Source organism: Balaenoptera acutorostrata, chromosome 10 (assembly GCF_949987535.1).
Source record: "Balaenoptera acutorostrata chromosome 10, mBalAcu1.1, whole genome shotgun sequence".
NCBI classification, from domain to species: Eukaryota; Metazoa; Chordata; class Mammalia; order Artiodactyla; family Balaenopteridae; genus Balaenoptera; species Balaenoptera acutorostrata.
The window spans coordinates 68166338-68191973 of NC_080073.1; the positions used below are offsets into that span (position 1 = coordinate 68166338).

General features: G+C 57.9%; 2 protein-coding genes across 6 annotated transcripts; one reads left to right on the forward strand and one right to left on the reverse strand.

Annotated features, from left to right (window-relative positions):
- Nucleotides 1-2641: 2641 nt before the first annotated feature.
- TEAD3 (TEA domain transcription factor 3) lies at nt 2642-25020 on the reverse strand. Of its 5 annotated transcripts, XM_057554271.1 has the most exons (15): nt 24771-25020; nt 15528-15544; nt 15091-15349; nt 12941-13005; nt 8896-8958; nt 8618-8680; nt 7793-7804; nt 6760-6897; nt 6602-6651; nt 5955-6016; nt 5179-5312; nt 4856-5029; nt 4530-4670; nt 4301-4453; nt 2642-4102 (listed from the first exon to the last, which is right to left on the reverse strand). In XM_057554271.1, the coding sequence occupies exons 3-15, from the start codon at nt 15095-15097 to the stop codon at nt 3989-3991; spliced, it is 1176 nt and encodes a 391-aa protein (XP_057410254.1). In that variant the 5' UTR covers nt 15098-15349; nt 15528-15544; nt 24771-25020; the 3' UTR covers nt 2642-3988. The 5 variants fall into 5 exon arrangements, with proteins under 5 accessions (XP_057410254.1, XP_057410255.1, XP_057410251.1 ...); XM_057554272.1 differs by lacking the exon at nt 15528-15544; XM_057554268.1 differs by lacking the exons at nt 15528-15544; nt 24771-25020 and adding an exon at nt 17186-17221.
- Nucleotides 9325-9591, forward strand: LOC130709012 (ATP synthase subunit f, mitochondrial-like). The gene has a single exon (XM_057554282.1). It carries the CDS (start codon nt 9325-9327, stop codon nt 9589-9591), a length of 267 nt encoding a protein of 88 aa, XP_057410265.1.
- Nucleotides 25021-25636: the final 616 nt, after the last annotated feature.

Genomic DNA, 25636 nt, shown 5'->3' on the forward strand with positions numbered 1-25636 from the left:
CCAGCAGCTGTGCTATCAATGAGCAGCGTCACGGTGGAGCAAGGGTTTCACAGGGGAGGTTCCCATGACACTGTGCATACAATTTCTTGGGTGCAAGAAGACCAGCCAGGTGGTTGCCTGTGGGCTGAGGCACCCCCAGGGCCTGAGTGAATCCCAGCTCTGCCACTCAGGAGCTGTGGGAGCCTGCTGAGCCAGCCTCTTAACTTCCAGAAAAATCATCTGAAAGTGCAGCTGATGATGGTACTTACTAAAAGCATGACGTGCTTTGCACAGTGCCAGGCACTTAGTACTCAGTTAAACAGCAGTTGTAAAATGGCAGTTAGGTATAGTTGCATAGACGTGTGTACCAGGGCTGGCACACAAGTCCCTGCTTGTCTGCCTTGGTTGGGTTTAGGACAGATTGAATGGAGGCCATCCCAAGGTCATCTATCTCATTAATGGTGATGAGTGGGGAGAACAAGGTGCCTTCAGAATCAGTCACACCCTCCTGTTTGAAAAAAGCCAAGGATTGAAATCCTTAAAAATAGTTTTGGAAACTATGGGAATGTTTTAGAAATACTTGGGAACTTGAGTCTTACTGGGTTATTGATTTGCATCACCTGAATTTAAAAATTAAACCCACTCCACTTTATAAATCTATGCCTTATGTATTGGGGTAGGAGGACTTAAAAACTAACAACTCTATTAAACCAATATGACTCACTACCTTCTGCTGGCCTGCCCAGAAGCTGTTTAGAGCCGTGGTGCCTGCGCTCCAGAGGCCCGTGGCCATGATAGAGACGAAAGGAAAAAGCAGGAGGCAGAATGGGAAAGCAAAGCAAACAACGGAGAACACGTGTGGTGGCAGACTGATTCGATTATAAATGAGGGTTGAGCTATCTTAAATCCCAGCCTCTAAGATGATTTTAGACTTTAGACTAAAGCTTAGTGTGCATCTGAGTTAGAATTCAGGGTTCAGATATCTGGGAAGCCCCAGTTCTCCAGCATTTGTACTAGAAGGAAATAAGGAGCCCCCATGAAACCCCAGGACTGCTCAGGCTTTGACCGTGGAATTGGCAAAATGATGGCCCGCCTCCATCTTCCCTAGGGACATCAGAAACAAGAGGGGCAGGAAAGAGAACTAACTACCGGCCTCTTCTTTGGGCCCCTGCTTTCTTGGCCTTTTCTTACAGCTTTCCACAGAACCCTGGTCAGGGAGAGCCACTTCCAGGAGAGAGCCCTGAGCTTTGGGCTCACGAGACCCACCTTCTTATCCTGGTTCCTTCCCTATTTTGAGACCTCAAAACTATGTAGTTATCACCCGCCCCTGTGCCCCTGTATCTGTTACATTCGTATATGGGGGTGGGGGGTGGCAAGTGAGGAGGCCAGCCATATTTCACTTCTTGATATTTCTGCCTGAGACCTACATTATTCTAATAGAAATCACCTGGAGGCTGTTTACTCCAGGAGCATGAAGGCAACCCACGTGATGATGATTCAAGCACCCAACAGATACAATCACCTATTAGTAGAGACTGGATTTTGCATCCAGCCCTAGGCCGAGCACATGGTGGGTCTTTCATAAACCATTTCTATCTCCAGGACCCCCTCCCACCTGGTTGGGGCTCCAGGCACGCTCCCCATCCTGCAAGCAACAGTCTTGGGTCCCTCCAATGCAGTGGACCAAGACAAAAGGCCGCCTGATTATTTAATAGTATACCAAGTGCCTGAGCTTAAAGTCAGAAGACCAGGTTCAAATCCTGGTGTTACCACTGACAGCTGAGTGAGAAGAGCATTTAACCTCTTCTGTTTCCCCATCTGCAAAATTGGAGGTTGGACCAGACTGATCTAGAAGACAAGATTCTAGAGTAGGGTTGCCAGATTCAGCAAATGAAAATACAGGATGCCCAGTTAAATTTGAATTTCTGATTAACAACCCATGTCCACTGAGGTCACCGTCCCCCACCCTCTACTCTGTGGTCCCGGCCGTGTGAGCACAGGACAGCTCAGAGGGGAGAGGTTTTCCCAGGCAGACAGGGGCAGGTTGGGGTCCAGCTTCCCCCGCCCCCTGCCCCGCCCCACCCCGCCCCCACTAGCAGCCATCCACTTCGGGAGCACTCACCTCCTTGAGGCTGTTTCCTCATGTGTGGAGTGAGGATGGGGCGGTGAGAACCAGTAGTAGCCACTGTGGACTGTGGGGATTTAACAGGGGGCCCATCTCAGTATTGAAGTCACCTGGGGCAAGTCACTTCACTTAAAGAGACAAGGCAACATAAGGCTCAGGCCAGTGCTGGCCACACTTCAGTGCTCAACTCACGGCAGGAGGGGTGGGAGAAAGGTTGGAGTTGGCAAAGCTTTCACAAGACCCTTGAATCCTATTTTCTTTTTCTTTTTTTTTGGCCGTGCTGCGCTGCTCAGCTTACGGGATCTTAGTTCCCCGACCAGGGATCCAACCCGGGCCCCCGGCAGTGAAAGCGCGGAGTCCTAACCACTGGACCACCAGGGAATTCCCAAATCCTGTCTATTTTGAGTGTGGGTAGCGCTTGGGGCCCCCCAGCAGAGACGGGGTGGGGTGGGGTGACACACCAGGACCTGACCCACGAGGAGTGCCCACCCGAAGCTGTCCAAACCCAGAGGTCTGGCACACAACTGGTCACACGACTAACCCACAAACAAATAACTTTAATTTTTTTTTTTAAAGCAGGAGCTGGGCCTTGAGGGCCCCTGCGCCAGCCTTGCGCCACATTTATGATATAACCCATCACAGCTGGATTTAAAAAATACACAACAAATATATAATATACATTATAAAACCTAGGTTGGGTTTGGAGGTGGCCTGAGCGATATGCAAACTGTGAGGACCTTCAGGAAGCTCAGGGGCGGCCGGGCGCGGGGAGGAAGGGGCACAGTACTTCATACGAAACTCATAAATACCCACAGGCAGCGGGAGGACGGGGCTGGGGGCGGAGGAGCCTGGGTGTTGACAAGGGGCTGCCCGGGAAGGGTTAACCTTCAGTCCCAGGACTGGGTGTGGGTAGCTGCTCCAGGCCAGAGAGACTGACGTGGGGAAGACAGAAGGGACAGGTGCCCCCCGAGGGTTCACCACCAGACGCAAATCTTAGGCAAGAGAAAATGCCAAACTCTTCCGCTACCCCTTGTCCCTGGGCCAGTGGCCTGCCCAGGGGCTGGGACTCCATCCTCCCACCTGACCCACCAGCCTGCTTCAGGCCCGGGCCTGCCCCTGGAAGCCTTCGCCCATCGGGAGGCTGCTGGGTGGCTCGGGACCGGACCCGGGTCAGGCAGCTCTGAGGGCCGCACAGGAGCCCCCCGTGCTCTGGAAGGAGGTGGTCTGTTCGGGCCCCCAATCCAGCCAGCTGGCCTCTCAGTGCAGACCTGCCCCCACTCCAGGGAGGTAGCATAAACCTGGGCTCTAGGAGACAGGCAGCGCCAGGCGAGGACTCCAACTCCACCCACCCCTCCCACAGGTCCCTCCACTGAGATACCGAGTCCCACGCTTGCCCTGCAGGGTCTGAGGATGGCACAAGGCACTTGGGGGCCTGCACGAGGCCTGGCACACAGCAGGAGCACAGAAAGTGTGGGCTCCTCTCTCTTCTTCTCAACTTGACCCCAACTCGACACTCCCCTTCTGGGGCCTCCGCGCTCCGGTTCCCTTGGTCTCCATTCTGCCCTCACCCGCCCGTCACAGTCCCGAGGGGCCAGCGGCCACGCGTGCCTGAGCTCGAAGGTGTCCTCCCAGTCTTTCGAGGCTGTGCAGAGCTGGGTACGGTGGTCCGCATCACCGCCGCTGAGCCCTCCTCTCTTCTCCCTCAGTTAAAGCGCAGAACAGTGGCAGGGAGTGTGTGTGCAGGGTAGATGGGGAGGCCTCCTGGGTCCTGGGCCTGAGGCCTGGCGGGTGGATGAGTCCTCAGTCCTGGACCCCTAGGGGTGCCAGGCAGGTGTGTGGAGAAGATGCTCGTCCTGGATTGTGGTGGTGGGGGCGGAGGGCACCCTAGTCTTTGACAAGTTTGTAGACGTGGTGCTGGGCCCCGTGCTCGCTGGTGGAGACTTCAAAGACGAAAGCAATGACGAGCAAGGTCTCCTGGGAGTCCCGGCTCGTGACCACCTGGGGGCCGGGTAGGAAGATGCGGGAGGTCAGGCGGCACAGGGCCATGGGGCGTGCGGGCTGAGCAGAGCCTTCTCCTTTCTGGGGCTCGGTCTCCTCCTCTGAGGAATGGGTCTGGCCACCCCTGCTTCGAGGCCCCTGTGCCTGGGGTGCTCCCATGACCCCCATGCCGCCCTCTCCCCCCCGCCACCTCCACACCTGCAGGATGGTGAAGTTCTCCAGGACGCTGTTCATCATATACTTTTCGGGCAGGTGCTTGAGCTTGTGGATGAAGTTGATCATGTACTCGCACATGGGCGAGCGGTGGATGCGGTACACGAAGCGCCCATTCTCCAGCCTGGCGTACTCGGTCTGCGGAAGCTGGGGTCAGGCGTCGCTCGGCTGGCCCGCCCCCCGCCCCCGCCCCGCCCCCCGGGCCCCCACTCACCTCCACCTTCTCCACCACCTGCTTGCCAAAGGAGCACACCTTGGTGGAGACGCTGATAGTCATGCTGTCGGCCGAGCTGTACTGGGAGCTGACCCCATAGAAGGCGCCAGGGCCCTCCTGGATGGTGCTGTTGAGGTCGGCCTGGAGGAGGGGGCGGGGCGGCCTAAGGTGCTGCGCGAGGCCCAGGGAGGCGTCCCGCCCTGGGGCTGGGGGCACAGCCCGCACAGTGCCCACAGGCCCGGGGAGTGGCGGTCGGTAGGGTAGGCCTGGGTGCACCGCACATCTGAGGGGACCCTTGGGAGCAGAGAGGGACCAGGGCAGCTCACCCAGAACTTGACGAGGAAGAAGGCGTTAGGGGGCCCCTTCTCATAGAGCTCCTTCAGGCCACCCTTCTTCTCGGGAAACTTGTCGTAGATCTGACGCACATCCACCGCCTCCAGGGGCGGGTCTGAGAAGGCGGGGTTCGTCTGGCCGATGTGCACAAACAGGTGTTTGCTGTACTGTGGGGAGGGCCCAGTACAGGGTCAGGAGAGCTCGAGAGTGTGCAGGCCCAGGGGGAGCAGGGGGCTGCAAGGGAACAGACCTGGCCTATGGCCTCCCAACCCCGTGACCCTGGACCGCACAGACCCTGCCCCACCCCCTACGTTACCGTGTCAGGGTCGCGCTGCACCTCCATGAAGGCGGAATATTCCAGGAGCCGCAGCCGGGAGGAGGCGATGGTGCGGTCCTGCCACACGGGCACAGAGGCAGCAGCTGAGGGGAGTGGGGCCAGGGGCTCATAACCTGGGAGGAGGAGACGGACCCTCGTCTGCACGGGCGGGTGTGCGGCTACACACAGAGCCGCCCCCCACCCCCGCACAGAGCCTGTGTGCAAGCTGGAGAATGGTGCCCCTTTTGGACGGGAACACGGCCTGGATTTTGACTCCCCTGCCAGGTGTCCTTGTGCAGTGCACAGCCTGCAGCACCGTGTATGGTGGCCCTAACAGTGTACATCAGTGGATTTTCCCTCATGTCACTATTAATGTGTGTCCAAACAGAAAATATAGACAAGTGAAAAACGTAAAAATAAAAATTACCCAGAATCTTAACGCCTAGCGAAAGTAAAACTCTGAAGATTTTGGTGTATTTCCCTTGAAGGAATTATATATACATACACATATCAATTTAACACCTTTAGTGGTGTGTACTTGTAGCAGAGTTCTGGAAGCAACATTGTGAAAGGTAAGGGGGCTATTCCTGGCCTGTCCCAATCCCCTACAGATGCCAGCCACTCCTCCCTCCCAGCCCACGCGCGCACACACACACTCACACACACACGCACACACGCACATGTGCACACACACGACTCTGGCCCCAGCTCTTCTGAGCGGAGGTGCAGCTGCTGAGGGAGGGAGAGGTGGTGGCTACCTTGTGCAGGGAACTTACTGCTGAGCGTCGGTGGCAGGGGTGGCTGGACGGGGTAGGCTGGCTGTGCAAAGGGCTTGATGCTGCAGACAGGAGCATGGGCTGGTTAGAGGGTCACCCCCTTCCCCACCTTCCGCCTGGCCCAGTCACTTGGGTCTCATCTGGGACCCCACATAGGAAGCCACCAGGCCTTCCTGTGGAGGCCCAGAAATGCATGCTGACCAGCTAACTCACAAGCTTTTTGTTTTCTTCACGTTTTAACTTTATGAAGTCTGGCTGCATCTCACAACTGATGTGCACATTTAATGCAGCATTTCAAACCCACCCTGCAGAGCTGTTCATTAAACTGAGGGCGTGCCTTAGGAAGAAAGTCATCTAAGGGTTGAAGGAGCTGAGAATACTTGACTACCTGACTTGTTGAATGAAAGACTGACTCAGAGATTAACTGAGTGAAAAATAATTGTAAGATGGATGACAAGTGGTTGATGAATGAACAAACACATGAATGAACAGACAGATGCATTAGCTCTCGTAACTGGCACTCTCCAACCCTCTATTTTGAACAAAGACTTTGCTCAGCTGTTGCTGGAACCCAGATGGGAGGGGAAGTCCAGCGTGGCTGCCAGGGGAAAGAAGAGGGTGTGGGGAGGAAGTGCCACCATACTCACTCCTGAGAGGGTCCAGGCTGCTGTCCCAGGAGAGGGGGGCTGCTCCAGAACTGCAGAGATGGGAAGAAGCCCAGGGCCTCTCAGTATCCAGGACCCCCACCCCGGCCCACCCTAAAGGCACTCCCTCACCCCAGTCCCACTTCCCAGGACCCCTGTACCCGAGAGGAAGTGGAGAAGACGGCCTGGGGCAGAGGGGAGGGTGGGCTGAACTTGTTCTGTAGGACGCTGGCTGAGACAATCTGGGCAGAGGACATGGACGCCATGCTCTGGAGGGCTTTGTCCTTGGAGACCTGGTCCTGAGGAGGGGAGGAGCCTTGTGAGCCCCAGGCCAGGCCAGAGACAAGACAGGGGCTTGCCTCAGGGGCCTCCCCCCAGGTCGTCTCCTGTGTACATCACCCCTCTGATCATAATCCACAATAAGAAATTATTTTACCCCATAACCCAGTATAAGCCAAAACAGTTCTCCTTAGTTTGCTTATTTTGTGTGTCACGCGCTCTCATATTTTCTATTGCATCAGTGGTTCTCAAAGTATGGTCCACGGACCAGCAGCACCAGCATCACCTGGAAGCTTGTTAGAAATCAAATTCTCAGGCCCTAGCCCAGACCTACTGAATCTGAAACTCTGAGGGTGAGGCCGAGAAATCTGGCTTCGTAAGCCCTCCAGGTGATTCTCATGCATGTGAAAGTTTGAGAACCACTATAATCCATTTCTTAAAAGATTTATTATTTATTTATTTTTGGCCGCGTCAGGTCTTTAGTTGCGGCACACAGGCTTCTCTCTAGTTGTGGCGCGCAGGTTTTCTCTTCTTTAGTTGTGGTGCATGGGCTCCAGAGCATGTGCGCTCTGTAGTTGTGATGTGCGGGCTCCAGAGCACGCGGGCTCTGTAATTTGTGGCACGCGGGCTCTCTAGTTGAGGCGTGCGAGCTCAGTAGTTGTGGCACGTGGGCTTAGTTGCCCCGTGGCATGTGGGATCTTAGTTCCCTGACCATGGATCGAACCCATGTCCCCTGCATTGTAAGGCAGATTCTTTACCACTGGACCATCAGGGAAGTCCCTATAATGCATTTTTTAAAAAATGCTGTTTGCAAGCCTATTACATTGATTTCACAATCCATAATTTGAAAATCCTATATTAGGTGCTCTCCCCTCCATTGCCCCCCACCCCCTGGGGAGGGGCAGTGCTACTTACCAGGTTCATGGCCTGTGGAAGAGAAAGAGAATGGATTAGAAGAGACACAGAGGAGGGCCAGATGGGGTGGGGGGACATGTCATTTCACCATCCTCTCAATGCCCACCTGGCTCTCAGCTCCTGAGGAGTGCAGGGAAGCTCAGAGGTAGCTGTGGACCCTCCCCCAGGCCCACTGCCACCTAGAGGGAGTGCGTGCCCTGGAAAGGGTAGGATGAGGGCGGAGGGGCTGGAGATCTAGATGGTGGACCAAGCTGGGGCCCCTTGGGTCTGTCCACATGTACTGTGCTATAGGTGTGGGGACTGGGGCGGGAGGCCCAGTCTGCTGGGCAGTCGTGGGCAGGGAGAAGAAGATGCAGCCTACAGGGGTCTTGACCTGGGCCGGGGCCATGAACCCAAGGCTCTGAGATCCTCAGCCACAGAGCAGCCAGGATTGAGCGTCCAAGACAAGGAATGGCCATGCCCGCCAGTCCCCACCAGTGTCTCCTCCCTGCCCACCTGGAGTCCCCATGCAATTAGCAAGCAGCAGTTAGGAGGAAGGAGAAAAGGAAAATGGAGAAGAAGAGAGGTGGGCCTTAGTGGCCCCCAGGTGGTCTTCCTCTCCCTCACTGTAGGGCTGACTGTCCCCTTGGGTTCCTGCTTACTCTCCAGGGGCTCTGGCCCTGTGTAGCCTGAAGTGGCAAATGGGCTTCTTCTGCTGCTTGTCTTTCTGAGACCCCCCTGCTGCCCCCCATAGCTCCTCAGGGAGCTCCTCCCTGTCCCAGGCTGGGGTCAGAGAGCAGCATCAGGCCTGGACAGGGCCAGGCCAAGTGGCAGGGGACCCCATACCTTCAGCTTGGACTGAATCTCCCGAGATTTCCGCCTGGCTAGAACCTGCAAGTGGCTAGAGACCTGTAGAGAGAGAGAGAGAGAGAGAGAGAGAGAGAAAGAGAAAAAGAACAGAAAGAACAGGAGAGGCAAGAACAGAGTTTCAGCCAGAAAAGAGGCACAGTGGGGCCAGAGAGCCAGCCAAGGCAGAGGCCTGAGCTGTGCAGAGAAAGTGGTAGAGGCGCCGTGAGTGAGAGGCTGAGGAAGGGCTGGAGGCCCCAGTCAGGCGCCCAACGTACCTTGATGCCAACCTGGTACTCCCGCACCTTCTTCCGAGCTAGAACCTGTATGTGGCTGGACACCTAGGGGCCGCCCCGCGCCCAGCCAGAGAGGAAAACACAGACAGTGAGGAGGCATAGCACAGGGTGGCCACGGGCAAGGAGCATCCCAGCCCTCATCTCTGGGACCAAATGTAAGAGGGGCAACCGTGGGGCCCCTGTGGGCAGACACACCTTGGCCCTGCCAATTCTGCTCTCTTTTGGCCCTGTCTTGATCAAGAGCCTACCGTGGCTTTCAGGACCACCATGTACAGTTGTACAGATTGTTCACTGCCTAAGAGCACCTGGCCCAGTGAGGGCTAAAATCCAGCCCAAGCTCTGCTGGCCAAGCTATGTGCCCTGGTGCACGGCTGCATCTAAAGTGGAGGAAGAGAGACCCAGGAATCCAAGATGGCATCAGTCATACCACTGAAGGAAGAGAAGCTCCTGGATGTCAAAATAGGGGAGCTGCCAAGCTGGATACTGATGCAGTATCTCACCCCTAAAGGCATTGCTGGAGCATTTCAAAGAGGTTACTACCAGTATTACAATAAGTATGTCAGTGTAAAGAAAGGGAGCTTCGCTGGGCTTTCTATGGTGCTGGCAGCTTACATGCTTTTCAACTACCGCTGTTCTTACAAGGAGTTCAAACACAAGCGGCCACGCAAGTACCATTGAAGAGGTCCCGGTGTGAAGGGCACACTCTGCATTCAGTGTGAAGGGCACACTCTGCATTCCTGACCTTTGCCCAGCAGCCCTGAATCCTTTCATATCCTAATTGAGAATTAACACCCAATAAAAGATGACTGGTAAAAAACAGAGGAAGAGCATCTTTGTATTCTTCCAAAAAGGGGTGACTTTTTCTCACTGGTATCCTCAGAGGAGACACTTTTTTTTCTAATTGGCATCACAGAGGCTAGCCACGGCCATAATGCTCCTGCTGGCCACCAGATTATACATCAAGCCTAAAATCCTTTACAAAAGGTCTCCCCTGTACCACTGCCTAAGTCCTCCTGAGAAACCCACCAGCTTGCTGGCCTATGAAACCTGGCCTGGTCTGACTCCTGCTTTGTTCATGCAGCTTCCTCCCCCAGTACACATTCCTTCTCCTCGGACTAATACATGGCAGTGTACACTATCTCTGTGTACACAGTATGTGCTTTTAACTGCATTTCTTCTCCAGCTCCTCCTCCCTGAAGCCTCCCTCTCCTGGCAAACCTGAGCTAGTCACGGTCTGGATGTGTGCGCCCTGGGCTGGCACAACAGACCTTGGCTTTGTCAAGGATCTGGCCCACAGCCTCAAAGAACCTAAGTGTCACTGTTTTCCCCATGAAACAAGCGCGAGGGAACAGGTGGATCCTCTAAGCTGCTTCACACTTTCATTATCAGCAATTGCAGTTGGCTTTCTTTGCAAGTTGTTTTTATCTCCATAAAGAAACAGTTTCTTTTCTTTTTAATCATGGACTAAAAGTTACTATGTACACGATGCTAGGCAGCCCCCTGCTACTTGGTTAGAACCTAGGCAGGTGCTTCTCATGCCATCTCATGGTGCCTAGGATTCAGACCTATGTCTGGCAAGATTCCCGATCACTTCATGTCATGACAATAACTGACGTTTACCGAGCACAGCTACTATTGTTCCCAGCACTTTACGTGTACCAACTCCTCTGACCTTTACAGCAATGCTAAGAAGTCGGTACTAATATTATTCCCAGTTTACAGATGATGAAACCAAAGCACAGAGAGGTTAAGCAACTTATCCAAGGTCACACAGATGAACCCAGGTGGCCTGACTCCACAGCCCACTTGGCCACCACCAATATACCCTTAGCCCAGAAGACTGTCTCCAAATGGTCAACTCTGTGACAGCTGAAAGTCACATGGGACTTAATCTTAATGTAATATTTAGCTGTGTTTTCAATAGGGAGGCATTGTACTTGCTACTAATTGCTGTACGTAGCTGTAAAAAAAAATGAAAACTGCATTTTTTTTCAACAGAGAGTAAAATGAAAACAACCAAAAAACCTTGCATGTCAGCGGGTTGCTCTTTGCGACACATAAAGACATGCCTTGTTCTCACAACCATAGGAAGGAACCCCCTTTAAGGAGATATTAGACATCAGAGTTCTACTACAGAATAAAGTTAGAGGAGTGCCACCCTTGCAAAATGACAAAGGCCAGAGGTTTTTAAAATCCTGAGCTTGCCGACAGCTCGTTTGTAAAATGTTAACGTACAGCCAAGCCTTCTCGGGATACCTGGCCAGGAGCAGGTATGATGCTGGACCCAGAATTAAGAGGCTCTGCTACCCTCCCTGGGCCTCGCTTAGAGATCCCTGGGCCCCTTTCAGCTCTGACAAACAGATTCCTACGAACATGTCTTTTGGGTGAAGCAGGACACGCTGGGACAGTGTCCTCCTCCAGTGCCTGGGATGGCTTTCTGTTTACAACTACAGTAATAATAATAGCAACAGCAGCGGCACATTCTTATACAAATACACTCTGTTCTACATATCGGCTATTGAATGGTTGAGGAACAGAGGCTGGAGATGAGGCATCCCCTCCCCGCAGGTATAGGAGCAAGGTATTTGAACCCAGGGGCTGATCAGCCAGTATTCCTCCTGTGGCCCCAGGCTCCAGGGAACTGGGCCCTTGTCTGTCCAGTTCCTCGCCGGATCCCTAGTGCCGAGAACATAGTAGTAGCTCAATGATTTGCTAAGTGAATAAATGCTGTACAACATGAGCTGGCCCAGGGAGAGTGGTTAATAAAGGCCTGAACAATGAGGGAGCGTTTCTACTTCCGCACTGGGTGGGTGGACCCAGAACCTTCCTTTGAGACAGTGAGGATCTCGGGGGTGGGTGCAAGGCCCAAACCCCATCCAGAGAGGGAGGTTTGGGGGGCTGAGGGCCAGAGCTGGCCTCGGTTCTCCAGGTCCCTGCCTAGAGCCTGCCTCTCTCCCGCCACCCAGTCGTCTCCCAAATCACCAGTTTCTTCCGTCCCTACCACCACTACCCTCACCATTGCCGCTGCCCAGGCCACCGCTGCTGACCTAAGTCCCTGCCTTGGCCTGGTCCTCTCTATCCACTGCCTTGGGTGTTCCGGAGACAAGATGCCTTGACAGATGCCACGCGCCACTCCCTGATCTATTCCCTTCCATGGCCCCCAGCTGCCCCCAGGGAAACCTGTCCCTCCGGCCTCCAGCTCAATCTCTCACAGCCCTCAGCTCCTCCCACCCCTCCCTCCACACACCACACTGCTAACGGAAGCCTCTTTCCTGCCCAGTGGGTTGAATCCTGGATCCACCACCTACCCGCGGAGTGACCTTAGGAAGTTACTTAACTTCCCTGTGCCTCGGTTTTCTCACCTGTAAAATGGAGATAATTACTGTACCTACTTCATAAGGTTGCTATGAGGACTAAATAAATTAATACAAAGTCAGCTCTGAATGGGCTTACAATTACTATTTGTATAGTCAACTTCCTCAGCCTGGAAGAATCCTCTCCCTTTTTCCTGCCTGGCTAAATCCTCTTCCTTCTTAAAAATACATCTTGAGTGTCATCTCCTCCAGGAAGCCTTCCTAGCCCTCCCTCCTCCCTTCCCCTCCCTGGTCCGGGTTCAATGCTTGTCTGACAGTACATGCTCTGACCTCAGCCATGCTGCCTTGCTCTGCCCTCACCTGTCCAACTGTCTGTCTCCCTGACTGGTCAGTGAGCCACTCAGGGCAGTGACATGCAGCTGCCACAGTTGCCCACTGGGGCGTATCTGTGGTCGCTGGATGAAAGGTCTGGGAGGGGGGTCAGAAAGGACAGTGGGGACTTCCCTGGCGGTGCAGTGGTTAAGACTCCTCACTCCCAATGCAGGTGGCATGGGTTCGATCCCCGGTCAGGGAACTAGGGAAGTGCGCTGGGCGAGGGGGTGGCTCTGAGGAGGTGGGCAGGGCAATGGGACAGCTCGGCCTGGAAGGGGCTGACAGAGGCAGGGGAGAGAGTGTGTGTGGGCAGAGGGGCCGCAGCGTAAATCATCTTTTACCTGTTTTCTTGTCCGAGTCTTTCCCGTCCTCAATTTAATATACCGTGCAATCAACTCATTTCGGCCTAGATTGGGGTGACAGGAAAAAATGGGGAGTGGTCAAAGGGGACCCCTGGTGGCTGGAGACCCCCCCACCAGCTGGAAATACACCAGGCCCCTCCCACACACGCTGCTCTTGTTTTCTCTCCCCACTCTCTTCGCTCCACCCCACCTAAGGGGCACAAGCGGGGTGGGTGAAGGATGGTGGGGAAGACCCAGAGCTCCCCCCACCGCCTCCAGGACCTGGGGGGCTGCTGTTGGGGGAGGGGCAGCAGAGCAGGAGGTGGAACAATGTCAGGCGGCCTGACAGGTTTCCCTTCGAGACAGACAGGGGCAGGTGTGGCCGAAGGGCTGCAGGACAGCTGGGCCCCTCATCCCAGCCCCCGGCAGTGCTTCCTTCCTCTCCATGCTGTCACCAGCTCCAAACCTCCGAGGGTAAGGGCTCGCGTGTGTGTGTGTGTGTGTGTGCGTGTGTGTGTGTGTGTTTGTGTGAGACAGAGAGAGAGAGAGAGAGAGAGAGAGAGAGAGAGAGAGAGAGAGAGAGAGATGTCTGGGCACGCGTCCCTCTGTGCGTCTGTAAGAACTCTGGCCTGGGTTCCTGTCCTAGCTGTCCTTGCCACCGGGAGGCCCTGGACAAGTCCCTGCCCTTCTCTGGTGAAATGGGCAGGAAGGACCAGATGGTCTCCAACACATCTCCTACACTGACAGCCTGGGTCAAGATGTGTCACTGAGCACGTCACCGTGTCCTTGAACCTGTCACCCCCATGTCACTGGTTACTAGTGTCTGTCCCTCCCAGTGCAGCCCGTCAGACTTGGGGTGGGGGCTCTGCTCAGCACCAGGGACCCTCTGGGGGCCCAGAGGGTGGCCGGCATCCAGGGGCCATGGCCCTGTAAAGGGGGGTGCTTGGGACGCACGGTGAAGCATGTGTCAGCATCCTCAGCGTGTATACTTCTTACCCCCAAATTCAGGCCCCCTGCCCCCCAACCCCATAGCCTCCCCAGAAGGACCGCATTCTCCAAATTCCTCTTCCATGACAGAACTGGCCCCACTGCTCCTCCCTTCCTGCCTGCCCCTCTCCACCCCACTCCCTCCGCCCTGTCTAAAAATACCCTGTGGGGCTGCCCCAGCCATCTGGGAGGGAGCAGTGGGGGCAGGCGGCCCCCGCCCTATGGAAGGCGCCCTGGAACATCTGCCTGCCCCATGAGTGGGGCTCTGGGGCTGGGGGTGGGCGTGGCACGGCGGTGGGGCAGGGGACACGGGGCAGCCCAGCTGTCTCCCTCCTGCACCCGCCACGGTGCTGGACACTGGGAGGGGGCAGGCTGAGGGCCTGCCTCACCCAGCCATAGGCTGTCGGGGCGGGTTGGAGGGAGCTGGCAAGGAGTCAGGCCCCAAAGGGTTGAGTTATCCCAAAAATGCAGCCCTGGGAGAGCCCTCTCAGGGATGGACCAGGGTGGATGCTCCCTTCTGGAGGCGGGAGGTGGGCAAGGTGGCAAAGAGAGGGGCCAGGAGAGCAGCAGACTTGGGAGGGGGTGTGAGGAGTGAGGGAGTCCCCTTGTCCCCCCTTGTCTCTCCAGCGCCCTTCCCCACGCAAGCCCTGTCACAGTGTGGGCCTCCCACCACTCTGCAGCCCCCTCTCCACGACCCCCGTTCTCTGGAGGGAACTCGCCAGTGGGAAACACTGCTCTCTGCTGGGATCCCACCCCAGGTCTCACCCCTCAGGCTCCCCCATGTCCTCCCAGGAGAGGGACCCTCTCCTGGGCCCAGCCTGGAACACACCGGACTGACCCAGTTTCCCGGGCCCACTGAGTCACCCCGAAACCTCCAGGCTGGCCGGGGCGAGGAGAGGAGGGGCAGTCGGGGGTGGGGGCGGGGGCGGGGGTGGTGTCGCGTGTGGGCTGCGCTCTGGTGGAGGGGGCAAGCCTGGCCTGTTTATGAGGAGGATCCAGACACACAGGCTTGCACGCCCAGACCCGCCCGCCCTCAGGGCTGGCGGCCTCCAGGACTTCGCCAAACCGGTTGGGTGAGGGGGCAGAGAGCAGGGGGAGGGGTGAGGAGGGCTGGACCGCCTCCCCAAGTCCAGTCCAGGGTCCCTGTGCCTCCCCACACGCACCGTACATCTTGCCCTCATCCGACAGGATGATCTTGCGACGGCCGCAGGGTGGGTAGATGGCCAGGGCCTCCTGGAAGCTCTGTTCGATGTCCGGGCTCCACACACCCTCCGCATCGTTGTCCAGCCCCTTGTCCAGGCCCTCGGGCCCATCCTCCCGGGCCTCCCCGGGGCTGCTGCTGGCATTCCAGCTGTTGGACGCTATTGTGCTGGTTGCTCTGGGCTCTGGGCTCTGGGCCTGAGCCCACTGGGCAGCCTGAGCCTGGGGGGCAGACGCAGAGGGGTTAGGGCAGGGTCCTCCCAGACCACAGAGGGGTTAGGGCAGGGTCCTCCCAGACCACAGCAATCTCCACCCCCGGGGCAGGTACTCCAGGGTGGGGTGGAGGCGACCAGAGGTTATATTTAGTCAGTGCTGTGTGACCTTGGATGAGTTACTTCACCTCTCTGAGCCTCAGTCCTGTAAAACGAAGGAAAGGTCTCCTTTGAGGTTGTGAGAGTTAAAATGAAATGAGATCAGACAAAGTGCCAACCACGATGCCTGGTGGTGATCAATAGCAACAATAACAATGCCTTATACCTACACAGTACTTTTGTGGGGAAAAAGTACTTTCATATTCATTCAATCCTCAAAACTAAGGCAGGGAGGGCAAGGAGTGATGCCCATTATTCAGATGAGGAAAACAGGCTCACAAGGCCATGCAGCTGCCAAAGGCACCATGATGGGCGGAGAGGAGGACCACGAGGGGCAGGGCCCAGTGCTTCTGCGGCTCTCAGAGGGGCTCCTTGGCTCTCGCTCTGCCATCTCTTCCTCCTTGTCATCAGGATCCCCAACCAGGGACCCCCCCCCACCCCTCATTCTCCCCCCAGCATCAGTGCAGTCCTGCCAAGGACCCGCTGTGGCCTGAGGAGGGTCCCAGACCCAGGAAGGGTACAGTTTTGCCTTCCTCAAAAGATAACTCATGAGAACCCTGCCAAGGAACCTAAACTCAGGGCAGGAACTGCCCCAGGAATCATGAGACGGGAGCGACACTGGCTGGTAAGGGAGCAGCTGAGAAGGTGCCTGGCTGACAGCCTTGCTCAACCCCACCCACTCCTCCATCCCACTTCCTGTTCCTGCACCTCCCGGCCCCACAGCAGCCCATAAACCACCCACACACTGGCCCCTGCCCTGGCCCACATGGTGGATGGGTCAGGGCTCTGTAAACTCTGAGTTCCCTGCACAGGCCAGGCTGGGTTATTAAAGTAGATCACACCCAGACAGTCCCCCAACACACACAGCCCTAAGGCTCACCCCCCGGCCCCCTTCAGCCTCAGAACCACATGTCCAATGTGTATCAGGGTCCTGGGAGCCCCAGAGCCCCAGATGGCTAGACCCCAGGACTTTGCTCAGGGTTGTAGGGAAAGGGGGGAGCAGGGTGGAGAGTGGGAGACCCCATCAGAAGCTGGGGAAGAGACTTCTTTCCCCTCAAACAAGAATCCAGGTCTTGCCAAATGGGTGGGGATTTTCCCTGTGGGGGCCACCTCTTCGCTTTGGAAGGCTTGAAGGTAGTTGCTAGTGGCATGGGATGGGGAGGGCCTGGGGGCCTGAATGTCAGATGGATATAGAGTTTACATTTAACTTTACTACGAATGACAGCACCTGCATATGGCAGGCACTAGTCTGGGACTTTACACACATTGACTCATTTAATCCTCACAATCACCTATGAGGTAGATACTACTATTACTTATACTTTACAGATGAGGAAACCAAAGAACAGAGAGGTTAAGCAATTTGCCCAAGGACACACAGCTAGTAAGTGCTAAAGCTGGGTTCTGAACACAGGCAATCTAGCTTCAGTCTCTTAACCAAGGTAAGAAGCCCCACCATCTGCAGAGGGGAAGGAGGCCCAGCTGTCATGGCAACCACCTGAGAATGCCCAGTGGGGTCCAGACCACAGGGTCCCCCTCAGCACAGGTGGCTGGAGCAACTTCAAGGACCCCCAGACCACTGTAACCCTTCCTTGTGAGGCCTCCAAGACCACCACACCAGCGGGCAGCCAGGGAGAGAGGAAGCCATGCTCCTGACGGGTCAGAGGGGCCACACCCCTCTACTCACCCCGGCAAGCTGTATCCTCATCCCCATCCCCTCCTCAACCCCTTGAGGGCAAGTTCTTGTAATAAGAGTCGGGGGGAGGGGTGGGATGCCGGGGGACACAGCGGCGCCTATACTGAGCTAGCTGGGAGGCAAGCCACCGCCCCACCCCCATGCCCCAAGTCTGACAGTGCCACAGGCGGGCGTTAGAGGGGAGGCAGAAGAGGGACTACAATGAGCTAAGACCCCTCCCAACAGAGTCCTCAACCCATTTCCCCCCAGATCTTTTCCTGAGGCCTCCCTCAGAGCAGCAGGGGCCCGGCGCATGGGGGGCCCTGGCAGCCCCAGACTTTTCAAAGCAACTTTCTTGCCTCCCCCAAGTCTGTGCCCGCCTCCCCTCATCCAGGGAGTGGCCCCCCCTTCTCGGGGTGATGTCAGCCCCGCCCCGCCCCCCGCAGGAGCACTGTGGCCAAATATGGCGAACACAGCAGTGCTTGGGAGCTGGGACAGACTGGGGGGGCGGGGCGGCGGCCCCTGGCTGGGACTGCTGGCAGCTGGTGAGGGGGAGGGGAGCCCAGGGGGCGGCCACAAGGACAAGTCAAGGAGAGAAGCAGGACCACCGTCCCTTCCGCTGGCTCACAGGCACATGCAAGACTCACTTTCCAGGACCGCCCCTGCGGGGAGAGGCACCCACACAGGGGCCCGCAGGTGACCCCCACCCCACACAGTCATGCACGGGAGCACGTGTGTGCAGTACGCTGCGTGGGTGCGCGAGCGGACACCCCAATAAGAATATTTGTACCCCCAGACCGAGGCACACCCGTGGGCAATGGCAGGCGGGCAGCTGAGCCCCGCTGGGGGCTGAACTGGGGTCTCTGTCCTACCACATCACTCAGCAGCAGGTCAGTGCAAGGAGTCTGCACTGGCTGCTCTGGCCTTCCCAGAGTTACTGCTGTGGGATGAGGACAGAGATGAGAGAGGGCCACCCTCCTCTCCTTAGACCCCAAACCACTGGGACTCAGGCGGGGGGCAGGGAGGAGGCTATGGGTTCCTCAGCCAGCTGCAGGGCTGGACTGAGGCCAATGCGGGACTCAGGCGTGGTGGAGGGGGCTGCCTGGGGTCAGAGGGCAGGCCCCAGGGGAAGGCAGCCCCAGCCCAGCGTCGGGTCTTATCTGCCCTTTACAGAGAGGGGTTGACAGGGGTGGCAGCCCCCCATCTGCTCGTTGACGCTGGCGCAGGTGTCTAGAACCTCTGCGTTGCTGGGCTGCACCACCAGTAGGGATGGGAGAAGGGGGAGAAAGACCCAAGTGAGGGGCAAAGAGGGTGGAGCTTGGGATAGACAGGAGGGGAAGGGGGACACGGTGTGGGCGAGTCTGGGGGTGGGTGAAGAGAGCAGGAGACAGACAGACAAGAAAACAGACAAAAGAGACAGGACAGTCACAGAGTGAGAGACAAAAACAGAGACCCAGAGAGGGGATCTTGGAGTGAGACCCAGAGGGAGAGACAGAGACAGAGATCCAGAGAGAGACAGACATACGGAACAGGTAGAGTGCTGGAGAGAGTGAGATCCACAGACATTGGGGGGAGTGGGGAGAGAGTGAGGGAGAGAGTGACTATGACCAACAGAGACAGAAAGACAGAGACCAAGATGGAGGAGATGGAGACACACAAATGAAGGGGGTAAATCACTAAACTCAGATACAGTCAGGCAGTGAGGGAGGGGAAAACCAGATGGTGGTGAGAGAGAAAAAGAAAGAGAGAGAGAGAGAGAGAGAGAGAGAGAGCGGGAGCCACGGACAGAAAGACCCAGAGGCTGGGGCAGACCTAGGGGGAAGGAGTGACCAGGGGAGCCACTGCTGGGGGCTGAGGGCTGGGGTCAACCACAACAGGGCCGCATCCAGGACATCCCCACTCCCGGCCCATCTGCTCTCCAGCCCTCCTCTCGGAGGACCTCCCATCTCCCTGGTATTGCACAGCCCAAGGACCTCCTGTGCTCTCGCTCTAACTTTACCCTCAATCTGACCAGCACACACCCGCTTCCCCTCTCCCAGGGCCTTCTGAGGTCAGAAGGTGCCTCTGGGTGGTGGCCGGGTAGGAGATAGGAGGCTGGGTGAGCAGGCTTCAGGGCCCTGAGGGAGATAAGGGGCACCTTGCTACCCACTCCCCACCCTGGGGCCAGACCTGCTGGAATAACTGGCTGGACAGCTCCAGGGGTGGAGGCCAGCGCAGGGGCTGCTGCAGAGGCCCTAGGCCCTCACCCCCAGGGCCCCGCAGCCTCCAGACCACCCAGCCCTCTACCGCCTTTCAAGCAGGGGGAGGGACGGGCTTGAAACCTGGGCTCCCCCAGAGCTTCTGCCTGGTGGGGGATGCAGAAAAGGCAAGTCCAGGCAGGTGTCTGCACCCCGCACCCCTCCCCCGGCACCAGCCCCGCGGAGAGGTCGGACTGAGCCCGGTGACTGTGCTGGGTCTAGCGGGCAGCAGCTGTCCACTCTTGCAGGACTTCAGCCCTCAAAGTGCTCTCACTTTGAGTGAGAACATCACTCGAAGTGTGGGAAGATTAGTGAAATCAGCAGTTTCATCCTGAATGCCCTGCCCCCAAACCTGGGCTGGGCTGACCAGCCAGGGGGGGCGAGGATGGGGCAGGCGTAGATGAGGGCTAAGGGAGCCTCCCCGCCCCCTCTGCTTTTCCCTCCTTCCTCCCCACCCACCCCCACAGCGGGCCAGCTGTTCTCCAGCTGCCAGAGGCTCCCACCCTAGAACTGGCCGTGCTCTGGTTGGGATGGGAGAGCAGGGCAGGCGGGATGGGGATGGTGTCTGCCTCCCCCACCTGCAGGCCAAGGACCCCTGAGGGACCCTGCCAAGTGACCGCACCCTGCCAGGCTGGAGATGGAGTACCCTCCTCCCTGGAGCAGGGTAGAGATTTTTACAGGAGGAAGCAATTTGCAGAGCCCACTAGGAGGGAGGTGAAGGGGGGCTCCCCACCCCTCCCCAGCTTATTAATGTGCTTCCAATTTGGGAATCCAGTCTCTGCACCCACCCACCCCCTCTCCTAGGGCGCGGGCTCCTCGGGGAGCAGATGGGGCAGGGTAGCCCCCCAGGCTTCCCTCTCCAAGGCTCATCCTCACTGTCACCCCTGCTTCCAGCAGTGTAGGAGGGAGGGAGGGAGGGAGGGAAGAGACTCAGAGCCCTCAAACCTCCTGCAGGGAGAAGGGGCCCACTTCCCACACCTCCCTTCACCCCCACTCTGAGACTGTCCTGTCTCCTCATCTCATCCCACTCCAGGAAGGCCAGGGATCCAAGCTGGAGGGGGCGGGGATGCAGCCAAGGGGTGAAACTGGGTTTCACAGTTCTCAGTGAACATGTCAGAGGGCCCCTTGGACTCTGGATCACCCACTGAGCTGCCACTGGTCCCTCAGTCAGTTGCCCCTTCAGGAAGGTCACAATGTCAATGTCGTCTATAAACACACAGGCTTTCCGTGGGCGCCTCCTCTCTATCAAACGCACACACTCCTTTTCACAGCCACTGTCCTGCACATTCACTGTTACCTGCATCTCCCTTATTTCTTTTTCTTAACTTTTTTTATTGTGATAAAATATACGTAATCAAAAATGTACCATTTTAATCGTTTTTAAGTGCACACTTCAGCGGCATTAAGGACATTCTTTCTTTGTTTTTTTTTTTTCCTTGTATTTTTTTTGGCCATGCTGACGGCACGTGGGATCTTAGTTCCCCGACCAGGGATCGAACCCGTGCCCCCTGCACTGGAAGTGCGGAGTCTTAACTGCTGGACCACCAGGGAAGTCCCATTCTTTCTTTGTTTTCAACAGTTTTCTTTCTGTGGTCCTCCACGTAGACACCACATGCATTGGGGTCACAGTCCCCCAAATTCATCATACATGGCAAACCACACCATATATGCCACAGTCCTGAAGGATGTCACCTCCACTGCCCCACAGTCGCAAACCATCTCAGATGTGACCACCCACAGAGTCGGTCTCAGTCACACCCCACAAATAGCACCGTCCCTCCATGTGCGGAGTTTCTTTCTCGTGCTCAGTCTCACCCACACGCCTGATTTCACACTCAGCTGTTGCCACAGCTTCTCAGCACACACCTGCTGCACTGGATGTAGTCCGCCGTGTCACAACGGTTTCCCCCTTACACACACATGTACACCATATTGTGACAACTTTTCTCATACGTGGTGTCATACGTAGTCACACACAGACCATCAGAGTTTCTACAAACCCAAGGTCATCTCATTTGCTGTTCACACTGCGCCATACATAGGCATGCCACAGCAACATACGTCACACAGAGTGTCACTCATTCTGCTTCTGACACACACGGCATCACACAATCTCAATGTCCCTCACACACCTGGAGCATCGGAATCCCATCCAGACACGAGTGTGAGCTCACACCGCTGGTCAAGCAGACGGTGTCTTTCATAAACGTACCCCATGTGATGGCCCCTCACACACATAGGTCCCCCATACAGCCTCACACACACACACATACACACACACACACACACACACACGCAGTGTCAGTCACACACTAAGAACATCATTCATAGGTTCCCTCATGTACCTGCAGTGTCAGTCACACATTGAGAATATCATAGCTTCTCTCACACGTGAATGTTACAAAGTTACAATGTTGCATACAGTTGCTCTCACATGCAGTCACACACACAAACTGGTTTTACCCAGTTCCCCCCACCTGCATCCACCCCCCAAGCGTCACCCACACAGAGTGTCCCACTCGGCTTCTCTCTCTCTCACACACATCCAGCGGCACACACAGTGGCACTCTCGTTTCCCTCTATCACTTCCTGTCCTGTCGGGCCTGGCAGGGAGTACAGGAAGCAATCAGCACTCTAGGAAACCTCAGGGGCCGAGGCTTTGGGGATTCGCAGAGCAACAGAATTCTCTGGCTCCTGCCCCCAGTCCCCTGTGGGACCCTGAGCGGACAGGCAGAGCCCTCTCCCCTCCACAGTCCTCCCTGGAGGGGCAGGGCCTCTCCTGCAGACCACCCTAGGCTGGCACACCAGGGGGGAGGGGAGGGCAGGGCGAGGCCACGGGGACAGGGCCGAGTGTGACCTGCTGGCCTCCACCCCAGCTCTGAGCAGAGAAGCTCCTGCCATGGCCCCAGGGTGGCCCCAGAGGGCCATGGAGACCTGGACCCTCAAGGCCACCCCTCGGACCCCACAGCTCCTGCAGCGCCCACGTGGGAAGCAGAGACTGCGACCTCCTGGCCACCTCCACAGGAAGCTGCAGCATTGGGAGTCCTCTTGGCTCCCTGGCTCCCTGGGGCCTGGCACCACCAGCTCCCTCCCCCACTGTCCTCCCTGTCAGCCGGCCCCTAGGCTCCTCTCCCTTCCTGAGCGAGGAGGTGGACAGGACTGGGAGCTTTCACTCCCTTCCAACTTCCACCCTGAGCCCCTAGAGGCATCCGGGAGAGGGGTCGGCCATCCAGGCGGCCTCTGAACACCATTTACCCTGCCCAGCCTTGCCAGACCCCACTGCCACCTCCCAGGGCAGTTCCCCGGACTCCACTGGCCTCCCTGTCCCCTGATACCTGCTGCCTGTAACCTTTGCAGCCACTCTCACCTGGCTTAGCTGCCCTCAGTCACCCCCTGGTTAGCCCTCGCCTTCTTCTTAGACCACTGGGTCACCTACTCACCTCTCCAGGCCCCACCAGGTTCAGGTTCCATGATGGGAAGAGAGGGAAGGCCGACTGATTAGGAGACAGAGACTCCGAGAGAAGCTCAGAGAAGAGGGACCTGAGAAGTCATGGATTCCAGACAGGGAAACTGAGGCCCACCAGGATGACACAACTGGTTAAAGGCCCAGCTGGGGCCACATCTCTTAATTTCTTGACCTCCTCTGTTTGAGAGGTCTCCTTTTTGTTTTAATATTTACCCAACTGTCAGAATGTACCAAGGTCTGCAAACCTGAGGGTGAGGGTGGGAGCAGGGCCCAGGACACACACACACACACACACACAGCTCTGTCCTGCCAATCACCGACCATCCTACTCAGCCATTCCCTTGCCCAAATGCGCTAATTAGCATTAATTATTGTTCCCTCCCTGGGGGGATGGTGGTGGGGGAAGGCCCACAAGGTTGAGACTCCCATTGGATCCCAGCCTCTCTCTGAGGAGGGGGCATCCAGCGCCCCTGAAGTCACTGTCACCATATAGCCTAGTCCTAGAAAATACATCTGTTTATCTCCTAGGGATCCAGAAAGACCACAGAACCACGTCCTGTGGTGGCACCGCTGGGGGGAGGTCTTGGAAAAGGAGCTACAAGAATCTGGAAGGGAGGAATACCTAATTCCCCCAAATCTCTAACTTCTGGCAACTTTAGATTTCCCTCCTTGCCCCAGGCTGCCCCCAGCATTCTGGCCAAGGAGGCGCCCTGGCCCCCAGCACTGGGGTGGAACATTTGGACACAGAATCAGCTGCAGGAGGCCGGATATACAGAGGCGCCGTGGGCTCGCACCAGCCCCTCTGAACTGTGTCCAGCCCCCATCCCCACCCCCTGCTCTCCTGGGCTACAAGTCCAGGCCTGACCTGGTTCTGCCTCTACCTGGAGCGAGTAAAGACACAGAAGGAGGTGCCCCCTGAGAAGCCCTACCCCAGCGCCTCATTCCCCCTTGTTCAGAAAGAATCTCTCAGCCCTGGATCAGGGCCCCTCTCCTGGAAAGGTGACACAGTGGGGTCTCCATGACACTGCCGTGCGGCCTGGCTAAGCTGGAAACCAGACGCAGACAGGCACTCCCGGCCTTCCTTCCCCAGGCAGGAGTAAAGGGTACGACAGACAATGGTGGGGGTAGTGTTGGGGGGTTAGGGTTAGAGGAGACAAGCGGTCTTCAAACCCTCTGAAGTCTAAACTAGGGCTCTGAGGAAGCGTGGCGAAGAGAAGGCCCCAAATCCAGCCCCCTTTAGAGCCAGGCTCACAGAGCTCAGGGCTGGAACTCCGAAAACTCCACCCCGACGCAGGCGGCAGAACTGGAGGGAACTTAAGCCCCTGCCCCTCAGGGGGCACACGCCCAGGGCGCGCAGCTTTGCTGCCAGACACCCTCCACGACCCGGCGCGGCTGCGGGCACCGCGCGCAGGAGCCGGCCTAGGCGCCGGGAGGCCGGGCCCGAGGCCTGCGTGGAGCTGGGGCCCAGCGGGCTCCGAGAGAGCGCGAGCTGGGAGTCCAAAGGGCGGCGGGGCCCGGGACTGGGAGCTCTCCGGTGGCAGGCCCCCCAGACCGTGCGGGCCCCCAGACCCCGACCTCGACACCCCAAAGGCGGACGTTGGGCCAGGCGCTGGCACCGGGGCCAAGCTCCCGGCTCCCCGACCTCCCCCGAACAACTCGTCCGGGTCGCGGGGGGGTGGGGGAGGATGGGGGTGGGGTGGGAGAGGTGGGCGGGGCTTCCCGGAGGGCTTTCCCCCCTCTCCTCTAAACTTCCCGGCACCCAGATCCGGGGCTCCGGCTCAGGCTGGACAATAGCTCTGGGAACCAGCCCCCCTCGAGTGCCCCCCCAACCCAGAACCAACCAACCAAACCACCTCTCCCAGCAGGGCCTCCTCCCGGCGTCCGCCCGGCTTACCTGGTCCGATCTCGCGGGGGCGCTCCGGCCGGGCGGCTCCGCCGGGCCCGAGGGAGCGAAGAGGGGGGCTGGGGAAGGGGGGTCGTGGGGAGGGGGCTGACCGGAATGTGCGGAATGAGCCGGGCTGGAGCGGGAGGCGCCGGGCGCGGAGGAGGGAGCGAGCGGGACGGAAAGTTTGTGTTGAGGAGCCGGGACTGGGGGTGGGGGCTGCGGGGAAGAAGGGGGCGGGGCGCGCAGGGGGGCGGGCACCGGCCTGGAGGGGCGGGGCCGCGCGGGGCCGCCCCCGACCGCGCTTGGGCTACCCACCCTGACGCTTCGGGACCCCAGGCGGCCCCCGGCCTCTCCGCTCCCGGAGCCCCGTTCCTCGCCCGCCGGAGCGGCGCTCTCAACCTCCCTTGCCCTACCCTACCTCCCCAGTCCCCCGCCGGAATTTGGGGCTCCGGCCTGGGCGGGGCCGAGGGCGGAGCTCCCACCTCGGGGGCAGGACTCCCGTCGGTGCAGGGGCCCGGGTGCCGCGTCACTAGGAGCCCGGCGGAGCCGGGGCGCACGGTCTTCGGGTCTCCCTACCCCCTACCCGAGTCCCGAGCGGCCGAGGCGGAGCGCCCTCTCCCGACCGAGGGCCCGCCCCCTTACTCCTCGGGCCCCAGACCCGGCCCCGCCCTGGAGGCTGCGCCCGCCCTGCCCGAACCCGGTTTGTCTGGTTCTCCCCGAGAGGCTTGTTTCTCGAATTTCTCCCTTTCCCCCTCTTCCCGGACCTCCGGGGCCCTCCCTCTCGGCCCGGCTCCCCGGGGCCCCCGCGGGGGGCGTCTCGACACCGCGAGCCAGCCGAGTTTCGGTAGGACCCACGATGGGCGCGTGGGAGGGGA